The sequence below is a fragment of the Ascaphus truei genome, chromosome 1 (assembly GCF_040206685.1).
Source record: "Ascaphus truei isolate aAscTru1 chromosome 1, aAscTru1.hap1, whole genome shotgun sequence".
Lineage (NCBI taxonomy): Eukaryota > Metazoa > Chordata > Amphibia > Anura > Ascaphidae > Ascaphus > Ascaphus truei.
This window is the reverse complement of record NC_134483.1, coordinates 475,603,455-475,617,994: the sequence shown is the minus strand read 5'-3', so window position 1 is coordinate 475,617,994 and position 14,540 is coordinate 475,603,455. Positions and strand designations below refer to the sequence as shown.

The window sequence follows — 14,540 nt, the reverse complement described above, 5'->3', positions numbered from 1 at the left end:
TCTTTTTTTGTTTTACTTTCGAACATAAAGGTGAAACATATTTACGAGGGAGTGTTTATTAGTGAAATGAGTGCAGATGGGAACATGTTTGTAAGATGAGCTGTTGCTGGCCACCAACACATGTTTTTTTAATCAGTCTTGTGTTCTGATGATGACTTTGCAAATACAAATAATTGTATCATTCTGCTTAAGTAATTTCAGAAGTTTCCCAAGCAAAATATAACTTTGACTTATGCATCCAAGCAATGTACATCTTCTCTAACTGTGCATGCAATGTATTGTATATAATGTATACCCTGTACATTTATGCAACTGTATTTGTAACCATGTATTATTTGTCATATTAACTATGTCCAGGGCATACTTGAAAACGAGAGGTAACTCTCAATGTATTACTTCCTGGTAAAACATTTTATAAATAAAAAATAAATGTACAGTATTGACTGCTAAAGTCCTCAATTATATTGCATTTTAACAGCCCCTTGAAAGGGCAGTACCACAGAGTCAAAATAAAATATTTAACAACTTTATCGGTGTCATTGAATTTAAGGAAGCGAATCGCCCTTAAAGTAACATTTGTTTATTTAAAGAAAAATTATATATATTTTAAAATAAATGTGGAGCAACGTATGTGCAGCACTGATGGGTGCAGACGGATTAATGTAGTGCTTGGGCCCGGGGTGAGAACTCCCCTTAAAAATACCACTGAAACCTCTGCAGATAGCTCAAACCTAAACTGAAATACTCCAGTAATTGCAGACCTTAGGATAAAGCCCACAGGAAAAAATTCGCACCCACAGGAAGTTTCCCAATTCTTCAGAAGGGACTCCTGGGCAGTCTCTGTGCCTGAAAATGGCGGCGGCTTAGACTTTGCTGTGGAAGACTGACCAGGCAGGCGCTTGCAGCGCAACCTCTCAAGGTTCATCAAGGACACCTTGCACAGAGCACTGCAGCGGTCGATGGATCTACTAAGATGTGAGCTTATTTCACTGGGCAAGAGGACTGCCGCCAAGATGAAATGGCACAGTTTGTCGGCAGCCGACCAGCTTTTGCTATCTGTACACTGGAGAATCGATCACCTTGAATAGGATCGATCACCTGGAAGAGAAGGCAGGGTGGAGGAACATTCCATGACTATGCCCACACCTTTCTAATTTCTCCCAGTGCTGCTTAACACTTTGCCTGTCCTAGGACATTGCTACTAAGTTACTAGTTCTGGATCCCTGTGGGTGCTCCATGACGTAGTAGCCCCCCCTCCCCCCACTCCCAAAAAAAAAATGTTCGTTCTCTTAAGGGAGATCGGGGAAGCGGTCACGTGATTGCGAGTTACGGAAGCGCTGTTACACTTTGGCCCCTCTGGCATTTAAAAGGTTACTTTGCTGGGACAGGAGACAAGTTAACGTGTCCTTTTTTTTTTTTTTTGTAGATTTTTGTCAACCCCCAACTGTGTATATCAAGTAATCTTGCCACATTTCCATCTACAATCACCTGGATGTGTCTTAACATTTAAACCCCTACATTTTACACAAACTCTGCCATTTATTTCATGTTTCTTTGACATTCACCTGTATGCATTTATTTATGCTTCTCAAACTGCTGTGGCTCGCCTGTGTATATTTGAATGCATAATGTATTAAACCTCTAGTTCTCTTGGCAAACACGAATGTTTTAAACATACGATCTCATAAAATTATATCTTTTTTCGGTTTGGAAACTAAGCTGTTTTTTTTTCCTTCGCAGACCAAGACCTTCTTGAAACTATTTTACTTGACAGTGGTTTCTACCCCTCTCAGCAATTCGTAAGTAAAACAATACCACTTATCTGTACTAGATAAAATCTGCAATTTATTTATTTTTGTATTAATGTTTAATTTTAATAGAACCAAGTCAGAAGAGACATTAATATGAGTTTAGGGTCTACTATTGTTACCCTGATGTAGCAAACATTACGGGCTCTAGTTCAAGCTGCGGTCACACGGCGGGCCCAGGCGCTACAGGATAAATGGGTGGGCGGTCTGATCCTGAGGCATGGACTCTCCCCCTACCCGCCATCCCCCCTCTTTCCCCTCCCAACACCCCACAGTGCGACTCCAGATGTGAACGAAGCTGAGGGCTGCTGCTGGTGTCGAGTCCTAGCTTGAGGCTGCTACAAGACGAGTCTCGAGCCTGGATGAAATGCAAAGCGACAATAGGATAAGTGCTGCATACCAAAGCAAAAAGCAAATAAATTGCAAAAGATACAGTTACCGGTGCTCCCATCAAAGAACAAAAGGGTGCATCCAATCGAAAGTACGAAATAAAGGATTGAAGACCGGGCACACGGATTTGAAAATAACAAAAGAATTTATTTAAAGCTGACACGGCGTTTCGACCAGAATGGTCTTTGTCAAGTGGCTTACACTTACACTTGACAAAGACCATTCTGGTCAAAACTATGTCAGCTTTAAATAAATTTATTTTGTTATTTTCAAATCCGTGTGCCCTGTCTTCTATCCTTCATTTAGAGCCTGGATGAAGCAACACACACACACAGACTCGAGACGTGTCTTCTAGCATCCTCAAGCTAGTACTCGACACAAGCAGCCCTCGGCTCCGTTCACATCGATGCGTATGCAGGAAAGATCCACTTCCAGGACACATACGTCACGGTGGTTGCTGCAACAACCAGGACGCCGGTGGAGGACACTGGGAAGCTTCACAGAACGCATGAACGACCTCTGCGAACTAACGGGGGTCGCCACACGCTCACAGAAGCCACTCATCGTCCTCTAAACACCACAAAGGCTCCATAGCTTAAGATACCAAGCGCCAGAGGACCAAAAAACACCTGTGGTGCTGTAAAAACCATAGGCAGATAACGCGGAATACCCCTCAGGTTTCTTGGTATATTATATACACCTGAATAATAATAATATAACAGTCCCACAGATTGTCTTCACTGAGCACTGTAGTAAGGATTTAACACACACTGGTGTCCAGACCTGTATACATCAAAGTAGAATAGGTACCTTGAATACTATATGGGGCAAAAGCCAAGGACTCACGTGAAGAGCAGTGTCCTGGTGTGAAGGCCCCCTTGTCCTGGGGTATTGGGTGTGCTTCCGCCTGGCACTGGATACACAAGAAAAAAATGAAAATAAGCGGAGCACTACTTCCATGCAGGAAAAAATGATTAAAGAGAGAGCGTACCCATGAAAAGCTGTTGTAATTTAATGGATCAGAAAAGATATGCAAGAGCAAGTTGCCCACACCTACGCGTTTCACACCGAGGCGCTTTGTCAAGATGAGGAAAAAGTACTTACCGGGAGTGTATACCGGTAAGTGCACCGGTTCTGAGCGTCTCGAAGCTTCATAGAACGCAGGCACGACCTCTGCGCACGAACGGGGGTCGCCACACGCTCACAGAAGCTCCTCATTGCCCTCTAAAAACCACAAAGGCTCCAGCCGTTAAGATCCCAAGCGCCAGAGGAAACTGAGAAAATCAGCAGCTGATCGCTATCAGAGGCAGTAAAGAGAATGGTGTCTTTAACTACAGGCGACTACATCTACAGTATACTTGCACTACTTTTGTGAGTGAATTTTTAACTCATTGAAATGAATCCATATAGAAATTTCTACACTGTCTACTCCCTGTAGGCGGACGCTCACAGAGGTATGCAAGGGAGACTGATTATAGTGAAATTAAATAAGCCTTTTATTGCGCCTTTTCCTTAACATCAGGAAACCATCCAAACAAGGGGTAAACAAAGCTTCTATTCACTTGGCAGTATTTCTAGTGAAATACTATGCAGTTCACAACTCCCTTAGATAAGCATGTCTCCCAGCCCCAAACATATAGCATGAAATGAACAGATATAAAAAGTCTTGTAAATAAAAGTCTTATCTGTTCCTTGTGGTTTGGAGGGAAAATCTTCTCTGTCCGTGGTTGCTACCTTTTCTTCAGGGTTTGTCAGCATTCCGGTGTTGAAGTTTCCCCTGTGTCTTGAAAGCAGCTCTGCTGTTTCTTCTGGCAGGGCTCAAGACAAGTGTCTCCAAGTTCAGCTCAGGTGTGAGCTAAGGAGTCTCACTTCCTGTCTCAAAAGACAGGCTTTTCTAAGCAATCTAATCAGGCAGGTGGTGTTTGTTAATTGACTACCAGCAGTTAACCACCACACTGCTGGATTAGAGGCACATTACTTGAACAGGGATAACTCCCCTGTTACACTCCCCCTATCTTTTTTTGTTTTTGGAGGTTTTATCTGAAGAGTATCGGTTATCCTGGAATGTGGGGCAGCACCTATAGACTTCAACCACCTGGAAAATGGGACAGTGCATATGGTTACTACGCATACAGATACTATTATATTTCCATAAAACTGGTCTTGTGTGGTTACATTATTGGCCACACTATCGTCATATTGCATCAAATTCTGTGTTTTTGCTACTTTATTGCATTTGAGAGAGAATATCTATCAGTGGGTTTTCTTTTTTCTGTTTTCATTCTGATACTGACTGCTGGGTCATTTATACTCTGTATACTCTGTAAATGAAGAGAGCTTGAGAAAAGACCTAGGTGTCTGAAACGTACGTCGCTCTGGAGTATGTTTGACTGTCTGACTTTTTTATTCAAATCTATTTTTTCAACTTGTGTGCTGCAGATCTATTTTCCTGTATACTCTGTAATTAAACATGATTACGTCCTTCATTTCTGAATTTGATTCCCAAGAGTCATATATCCCGATATACAGTATACTGGCAATTCTCACCAAGCACACCATTGCACACACACGTTTTTTTTTTCCATAAAAGTATATGGTTGGTTTAAATAATAAAAAAAAAAAAATACAACTGTTAATACCAAATGCTGACGCTGTAAACCAGTAAAAACAAAACAAAAAACCTTGTTGGTGACTATATCTTGTTCTGTTTGCACCTTTGGTAGGGTATTAAGGCACAATCTGTATTTTCCTCGTGTACTGTATTTAAATCCTTTTGATACTATTGAGAGCAGGAAGGTGGTTAGTTTCAAACAATTTATCATATTCCGATTTATCATAATTCCTAAATACTTAACATTCCTGGAGTAGATTAGGCATGGATACTATCGGATTCTTAATGAAGAGAAGAACATCTGCATATAAAGCAATTTTTATAAGAAGTTACAAAAATAGATGTCAAGAATATTACTGATTCCATTTGCCAGGAGCTCCATCATAAAAGCAACAAAACAGAGAAGAGCGAGGACAACCCTGCCTTGTCACATTATCAGAAAGGCTGAGATGAGATTCCGTTCACCCTGACTTTAGCAGAAGGGCATGTACAGTACAGTATATAGCACATGTACCCATTTTAAGAAATAAGGACCAAGCCAGTTTGCAGTATAATGCTTTTCATACATTTCCAGCTGATACCATGAAAGGCTTTTTTAGCATCTGATAGAATCATACCTGGAATGTTTTCAGAGTTACAGATGTAGCAAGACTTCTATTTCCCTGGCACCAAAGATAAACAAGCAAAAGTCTGCGGCCTCCTTGGACAGTGTTTGCCAGGATCGAGCTGCGGGGGTTCCATGCTTCTGAATGCCATTTAAATGTCTTGTCCAACCACTTTGATAATGTACATGACCGAATATGGTCCTAGGCCTTGGATATAGTGGACACTTGTGTCGTCACGCGTACCTGTCCGCTGAGCGATCTGTGGCATATGATCCACAGCGAGGGGGAGGCGTGCCCGTGATGTCACGTGAGCAGTTCACCCTCATTGGCTAAGCTGCTCCCGTGACCCGGCCGTCGCGCATCCAAAAAAATTTTGGCGGATGGAAACGCGCGCTTCATCGCGCGGTCTTGCGCTCTATGGCCTGCCTCAGAGGAATGACCTTTTATTGGAGACGGCCCTATAGTATTCCCCCCTCATGATGTAGATGCTTATATTCGGCCATCTACGTCATGAGCGAGTCCTGGACAGGAATGAACAGTCTGCGGGAGGTGACAGTCGCTTGATCGTGCTGACTTCAGACTTCAGCGCGATCAAGCGAAGGATTAATGCTGTGCTACATCTGTACATCTATGAATTGGATAAATTGCTCTTCTTGTATTATTGCTGGTCTGACATCCTGACATAAAGCATGTAAAGTTTCAAAGAGGGGGCGAGGTATACATTTTTACTTCTAATGCATATTCTTGAAACCAAGAACAAGGTGAGACTTCTTGTTGCAAGTTACTTTTGATTAGCGAGTGAGATAGATAGATAGATATATATCAATTTTAGATATATAGATTTATTTTTTCTTCTTGTCCTGTTTCAGACAGATGAAATGAGCAGTCTGATAGTGGTGATGCTGTATGATTTCCAGGACCGAAAATTCCAACCCCGTTCTATATCCAATAGTGAAGTAATCATAGAAGAGGTGCGAGAAGTAGAAAACGTACTTTACAGGTAAGGTACCAGGAAATTACAAATAGCCTTTTGGTTTTGTACAGATTACTTTTTATTTCCGTGGACGTATGTAGGTTACATGTTTTTATTTCTTAAGATGGAAGACGACCACACAAATAATATCTTCAACTCTCTACAGCTTCTTGATGATGTTGTATGCCAGAGCTCTTCAACGGGAGGCCTGCGGGCTTAATGTGGCCCATGAATGGCCTTGATGTGACCCTTGAACCCTTTAATTGCTTAAGCAACTAATCTGAAATGAGCAGGTGCAAAGTAGCCTACAGTTCTTCCCACTGAAACTCACTTGTACATTTAAGCTTCCGTAAATATGTATGGTACAAATGTTGTGCTTTCAAAATGTTAAAATAAGTAATGTTGGAGTCTTTATATCGCATATTACATTGCAATAAGCTTATGGCCCTTCTATTACTAAATGTTTTCCAGTCTGGCTTCTTTTGAAGAGATAGTTGAAGAGCCCTGTTGTATGTCAATGCTGAATGGTGTTATAAAGCTGCCTCCAACAAACCCTGTGAATGAAATCACTTGGATTGTAAGCTGTTGTGGGCAGGGTTGTCATTTACCTATTACGCTTATCCCCATTGTTTACTAGATTTATTTTGTATTGTAATGTTGTAAAGTGATGCATACTTTGTTGGCACTTTTATAACTAAAACTATACATACAAATACAAAGTAATAATAATTGGCATGATATAAATGGTAGGCCAGTCACTTCAAGCTGAGTATTTATAAAACTACGGTTACAAGTCGTTGATATGTGATGGTATAGAGCACAACTGCATTTTAATTCATAATCCATAGTGTCCACTTCTTTTGTTAAATAGGGACTTTGTTTTATCAAACTTTCCCTCTCTGTTTTTTGACGGGTATATTTTTTCCTATTCCACTGTGTTTGACAGTATTCTACCTTCTACATAAACCTTTTAAAACTGGTATTTCAAGTGCTTTGGATCCTTGTTTAAGAGAATTGGGCTCTCTTGAACTGAAGCACAATGTCATTACTGGTTTAATAGCATTTCAACTTCTGCAGCAGACTCCCTTTCACTACTGACCTGACTGTCCTGTTTCTAACAATTGATTTTTACCTTTTAATATATACCCTGCATTTTTAAATCTGTGCCATGCATCCACGGTTATATACTGCACCACACTAATTTTTTGTTCCCTCCATGTTTCTCCCAGTGCAACACCCATCAGCTTAATGACAGGACCCTTGGTTTTGAATCTAAAGTGTAATTTTATCTGGAATATGTTTTCTCCCCACTTGCAATGTGTGTTAGCTCAGGGGGGCGCAAACTTTTTTCCCTGCGCCCCCCTGCCGGCGGTCCCCTCTCTTCTGCGCCCCCCCTAACCACCAATGACCCGCCCTCCGGCGTCATGACATCACGTTGCCATAGCAACGTGACGTCACATGACCTAATGACGCCGCGTTGCCATGGCGACGCAAGAAGGAAGCCGCCGGAGTCACGGGTAAGTATGGTTTACAGAGGCCCTGCAGCTCCCCTGGCACTTAATTTAAGTGCCTTCGGGAAGTGCGCGGGGCCTCTGTAAACCCCGCGCCCCCCACCGGCAGTCTCGCGCCCCCCCTGGGGTTCGCGCCCCACAGTTTGCGCACCGCTGTGTTAGCTAATGCTTTTGTCGTCCATGTATTACATAATGGCTACATTTCCTTAGGCGAGCTTATAGTGCCGGCGACGCGACCGTTGACTTCTGCCGGCGACGCTAGCGAAAGTTGTAATTCGCTTTCCGGCGACGTCGCGGGCGACCAGGTCTTTGATTGGTTCAGAGGCTGTCACGTGGCGACAGCCTCTGAAAATCAAATTTGACCGGCTTCAAAAATTCGCGTCGCGCTTGCTATAAGCGCTTGCGACGGCGACAATACATTTGTTTTGCCGCAACTTCGCATCGCCAGCACTATATGCGCAGCCTTAGCACAGATTACAAACAATATTTTACTCGAGAGTATTTCTTCACTGGTAGTGGGCGCCTTAATCTTCTTCACAGCAGAGGCAGCGAAGGTAAATTACAGTGCAGAAATGCCAAACTGCTTTGTATATATTCAACCTAAATATTGGAACAAAGCTAGATAACAAGATTTTACAGCCAGTGGGCAGACAAAGTTTGTGTTATATGGTCCTCGTGCGTTATTCTTGTTTAACGTGCGATTACCCTGTAGCAGATCATATTTTGTAGAGACAAAACGACATCTTGAGGATATATACAAACTTGTTGGAAGCGGCGTCAAAACTAATTGAACTGAATTACCTTTGAACACTAATATCAAGGCATGCTTACGCGAGGTCCCTCTCATTCCTCTTGATCTGTGAATACTGCGCAACAGTTATCTGTGTATTGTGTGTTTTATTCCTTGTCTACCTTTGCCCTCTCCTATTACTCATATTGCTGACCAAGCAGTTTTGAAATTGCTGGTGTACACATAGCACATTATGAAAGTACAGTAGGTATTCTATAATATGCAATATTTGTTGTTGAGCTCTTTAAATGTATTCCAAAGCCTATCTTAAATTACAAGGCTAAGACTTATTTGTGTGGGGTTTTTTTCTACAAGTCTTTTGAGGGGGTGCTTTTAATTTCTTTTCAGCTCTCTGAGAACCGTACCTTCACTTTCCATTTCCTTGTATTTCTTTCACTTGCCTTTGTTACACCTATTGCTCATGCATATTTTCACTGATTTTAACCTTTCTGATACTTAAGACCTGTTCAGGTGCCTTATAGAAGCAAGAGGATTAAATAATTCAACAGAAGTCCCCCATCGTTGGAGAACCATCGCAGTATTATCACTTGCTACCTTCCTAATGCAAAGGATTGTTGTTTTTTCTTCTTGTTCGTGGATTTAAAGGAAACTTGAAACTTTCTTCCCCTAGATACATATGTAGATTCAATATTCTTTAAAGCATCTTGTACCGTGAATCTTTAAAGTAAAAAATAAATAAATACATCTCTGAAGACCAATATATTTGCAATACAGTGTTGAACACAGTATGTCTGATTTTTGTTTTGTTTTTATTCTTCTAAGCCTCAGTTCTGTTTTATTTTTTATTATTATTATTGTTGTTGTTTTCCCCCCATTTAGCTTTAAAACCAAGTTGGCTGCTGCCCTTGCAAGAAGTCGGATTAAGCATGATGCTCTAACCATTGAATATATTTTACCTGAGACTGTACGGAAACAAGAACAACGGGCTTCTACTTTACCTCTCTATGCTTGGATTAATACAGCCAAAGCAAGGTAATGGAAAAAATATCAGGATCATTTTGTATCTGTACTCCCCTCTTAAAGAGTTACTAGAAGGTTAGAGTGTATCGGGCCCCACACTGTGTTGCCATGGGATCATGATGTCACAGAGTATATTCGAGAAGGGGAAGGTTAGGTTCTTGGAGGCCAAGAGGAGAGGAGCCTTGGGGAGAGTACATAAGTAATGTTTATAAAGTAATAGCACCAACCAGACCCCCCTGTTTATCATGTTGTACATAGGGACAGCACCCTTTAAGTTGAGATCCCCAAAAGAAGGAACGGAGTCTGGAATATTTAAGGAAAAAGAATACGGCACACCACAGAGGGCCTCAGGAAAGAGGGCTCCCGAGTGTCTGCGGATCAGCACTAATTTGCCCTAATATTCCTCATCAGTCTGTATGGAAGTTGAAGTTCCCAACAGGCCAAAGGGTCATGTAGGAAAGACCCACCAGAATTATTGTTGGGTTCTAGAGTAATTTGATTAATACCGATGATGATGATCCTGAAGCAACAAGGGGGGGCCGGGTTCCATATCTAAGTAGAGTAAATGTACCTCCATTCGAGTGTTAAGAGTGGGCACTGATGGAAGAACCATATTCATGTATGTCTAATATAAAATTCAGTGGAACGTTGTCTGGGTATTAGCGTTCCCCGTGCTACGAATAAATGACAATTTTTTTACATCCTCACTACCTCATCGCCCAGCCGCCTGAAGCCAGCACCCTGAGTCCATGTTGCGTAGTCAACATTTGCACAACGATGTACACTCCCTAGGAGCCGGGCAGGGAGTGTTGCATATCTAATCCAGGATCTTGGCTTCAGTCCAACAGTGTAATGTGTCGTTCATGATACTGTATAGTGAACCATACCAACTAATACATATGGGAATTTTAAAGGCGCAATCACTCCTAGGCCCTAAGCTTACTGCTTGTGACATGTTTAAGTGGTGACACCTGTGTTTCTGATGCTTTCCTACCCAAAATCTGACACCATAAGTATTTAAATTCAAATGTAAGCAGGTACGCCAATGTAACAATAAATCCATGTAGGAGTTTGTGTACAGTATGGTGTCACGGTTGTGCTCGCCACAAACCTGGGTCGGACCGCGTGGCTGAGGTGGGGTTGTAAAAGCACCGACCTTAGACCGCGCAGGCGGATCCGGATTGCGCAGTTCGTAGTCGTACGTAGCAGGATCAGGACTGGAGAAGACAGCATCGCCAGTGGACAAGCCAGGGTCAGGATTGGAGACATCAGGGTTAACATTGTTCAAGCAGGAGTTCGGCAACAGGTAGTCAGGAGTGTCCCGCTTCAGCTTAGGAGCGCGGGAGTGGCCTCTGCGCGTGCGGCGACCATGGCCCATGGTACTGGTCTCAGGAAAGGATAGGCAGACCAGAGTAGCACACCGCCTAGCTGCACTGGTAAACCAGTGCTTCAGCGCAAGAGTCCTGAGCGGGCTGGGAAGTCCTCCGGTTCAGCGCAGGAACCAGGACACGGCCTCTGCAATAGAGAATGAGCAGCAGGCCCCAGGAACCAGGAAGCTGAAGAAAACACAGCACAGGAGACAGGAATAGACCGCTGCGTGACAATAGCAGCCGGTCTCAGGAAACAAGGAACTGAAGTCAACAAGGAGAGTACTCAGCTTCAGCACAGGAGACAGGAACAGACCACTGCATGACAATAGCAGCCGGTCTCAGGAAACCAGGATAACAAGCCAGTGGCTTGTGGCAGAACAGTTAGTGACATCCAGAAAGGACTATGCTCGGCAGGGAGCATTGTGGGAAAGCAGTACTTAAAGGTCAGTGAACCAATAGCAGAAGGGGAGTGTGGCAGTATTGCTTCAGAGAGTGAATCCAGGCTGCAGTAAATATCAGGGGAAGTGTTCCAGGACTGCACAGGTCTGCAAGACAAGGCAAACAGCAAACTGAGGTGCGGATTCCTTACATATGGCAACCAGGAAGTAAACCCGGTTACTAAAATAACATTTTATTTCTGGGAATGCAGATCTGCGTCTTAAAACGTTACTCATGGCTTAAGTGGCAACCACACAATTCAAGATATGTATTCTGTTTGTTCAGGAACGAACTACAGTATTCTCAGCTGTTTGTATCAAAATGACAGTGAGGCTTTACAGGTACCCAAAGATGTTCTGGTTATCTGGATAGTCCAACTTCTAAGTTGATCATTTACATCCCTCAACAAGGATGATGGGAAAGCACACTATTCTGTACTTACTGAGTAACAATTGAGATTCGTGCCGGGTATAAACCTGTTAAAGACAAATATACACGACCCTAATCAGGTCAAATACAAGAAGATATAATTTTTACAAATATCGTATCAGTAATTTCACCCTGAAAGGTATAAGGCTGTCAAATGTGGTACCTAATGGGTCTGGAAAATTCCTATTACCCAGTTGTGGTCCCTCCCCTTCACTTTCAGCTGTGAAAACAAAAATGATTAAGATGATCTGCTATGCGTTTGTCTCCCTCATTATAGGACTTTTCTATTCCTTCTTTTTGTTTTCCTCCTTTCCCTTCTATACCTAAAAATGTTTTGTCCCCTCTTCTTTACTGACTAAGCTCTTTTTTTTTTTTTTTTAAACCTTCAATCACATACTTTTAGATTTTTAACACTTGTTCTTGTTTTTTGGGATGCAATCCTAATATCTTTTAAAACAAACAAAACATTGGTTGGCAACAGGCAGCCTTAGGGCCAGTGTCTGTACTTGCGTCCCTTTAAACTCTGACCACCCCTGCAGCCCACGCTATCCTCTCTTCCCAGTACAGGCGGAGTGGTGATGTTACTGACGTGGATTGTAGCTTCTTCCCAGTCCCTTAGCTGGCTATCGACCGTTCTAATAATTAGATTCCAGTGTAAGGAGAGGAACGGAAGAAAAAAGTTCTAAAGACCAAACCTGGGGCTTCAAAAGAAGACCATAACAGTTTTGTTGGGACAATGTTCATACAGTCAAGAAACAATGTCCATTCCTTTACACTTTTATATGCCTTAATATAAAGGTATCCCTGCCAGCTCCACATAGAAATTGTGTAGATTGTCAGTCTTGGGGTTACAGTTTCAGTATGTACAGAAAAGTTGGTGCCTGGCTGGTTCTGCTCTATTTGAGAGCCTTCACAAATCAGCTACAAATCAGCTACAAATAATCACATAGAGATACACCTAAATAACTTTTAGTCCATAACTGTAGACTTCAGTCCCCCTATATCCTAGACGGTATCCTTGATGATAAGAAGAGACTCACAGTTCTGCAGGGTGAATAAATCCAATCCTGGTCTCGTGTTTTGCTGCAGGGAGCCGTCGGTGTGCTGCTCGCCATGTATGCTGTATTGGAAGTGAAGAAAGCGCGACCCAGCACCGGAACAGAAATAGACTGAAGAGAGGGTAACTACAAAAATAAGCTTTATTCACTCGTCTGACCAAGTGACCGGCATAAAAACGGAGCCTGGCTCCGCTCCGATGAGGGAATAAAGCTTATTTTTGTAGTTACCCTCTCTCCAGTCTATTTTTGTTCCGGTGCTGCGTCGTGCTGTCTTCACTTTCAATAAGGAGAGGAATGGGACAGTATTAATCCGTGTGTTGGCATTTACAAGCTGACTGGTGGAGAGAAGCTCATAACCACAGCTGCAACGTCCCTGCCTGTGCATTATATAGCAATATTTACTAATAGTCCAAGAATAACAAGCACTCACCAATGCTTCAAGATTTAATGTAGTCCAATCACCAATTCATTTGTAAAGGCACTGCCTGGGCTGAAATGTTGATTTGAACTACATTAAACCTTGAATCATTGGTAAATGCATGAGTGGTACTGCCCTTCAGGAGGAAAAAAGGAGTCCTGTGGCTACAATGTAACCTGTGAGTACTTAGTTTGTAGGAAGGTATACACTCCTCTTGCATGCTGGGGTGATGAGTTGCAGAGCAGCAGATAAGATTATCTTTAGATTTTTTCTACATCACCTTCCAAAAAACTAAGTACAGCTCAACCCCCTTATAACGCTGTGCTTGGGGTCCAAAGAATCACATCGCTTTATAAGCGGATCACGTTAGAAATAATGTACAATTGTATACATTGTCCAATATAGTATTTAAGATACCAATAATTGTGTTGTCAAGTATTCATAAATATGAAAATTGGGAGCCACGCTTGCATCACGTTATAAGCGGATTCGCGTTGTAACGGATCGCGTTATAACGGGGTTGAGCTGCACTCTCACAGGTTGTATTGTAGCCACGGGACTCCTTTATTCCTCCTGAAGGGAACTACCACTCTTATGTGGGAATGGGCCAAGAAGGGCTAAGAGCCTGAGACGTAGCCGCCCCTCTTGATTTTTGTATTGTGTTACTTTTTTCTTGTGTTGCCTTTTTGGCAGTGTAGCACCTTTTTTAAACTTTATTGTGATATTTGTAGTGTGTAGATCAGTGTGTTGTTGGTCTTCCTTGCCCCCCTTCCTCATGGGTTTACCCCTCTCGGGTAGTATTTGTTTGGGTAGTTGCATCTTGATAGTGCCCTGTGCAATATGCTTTGTTAGATATTTGTTTGCCCTCTTTACATTAAATTGTTTTTTGTTTGCCCACTATTGGTGTCGCAGCTGTTTGAGTGCTGCAGGTACTCTCTTATCCTCGTATTAATGGGCAGGTCCAAAGTCAACATTCTTTATTGCAGAAGAGGTCAAGCCTTCATTCTAGTCATGATCTGGACATACACCGCTCGTATTATAATATTTACGCCAAATAGAGAAACTAGTCTCCAATTCACAAACGGCTACAAATTATATGAGTGATCAAATTGAATCGGTGTTTCTGTACAGTAGGCCTGTTGACTCAAATGGTAATTA

General features: G+C 42.4%; 1 protein-coding gene across 8 annotated transcripts in view; it reads left to right on the top strand.

Moving 5' to 3' along the window:
• Positions 1–14,540, top strand: part of NSUN7 (NOP2/Sun RNA methyltransferase family member 7) — a 149,290-nt gene that overhangs the window by 71,660 nt on the left and 63,090 nt on the right. For all 8 annotated transcript variants that reach the window (XR_012787615.1, XM_075567520.1, XM_075567510.1 and 5 more), the window contains 3 exons: positions 1,741–1,799; positions 6,284–6,414; positions 9,529–9,681. Coding sequence is in view for 7 of the 8 variants with exons in the window: in XM_075567520.1 (XP_075423635.1) it covers positions 1,741–1,799; positions 6,284–6,414; positions 9,529–9,681 (343 nt within the window). In the remaining variant the exon portion in view is untranslated. The remainder of the gene's footprint in view (positions 1–1,740; positions 1,800–6,283; positions 6,415–9,528; positions 9,682–14,540) is intronic.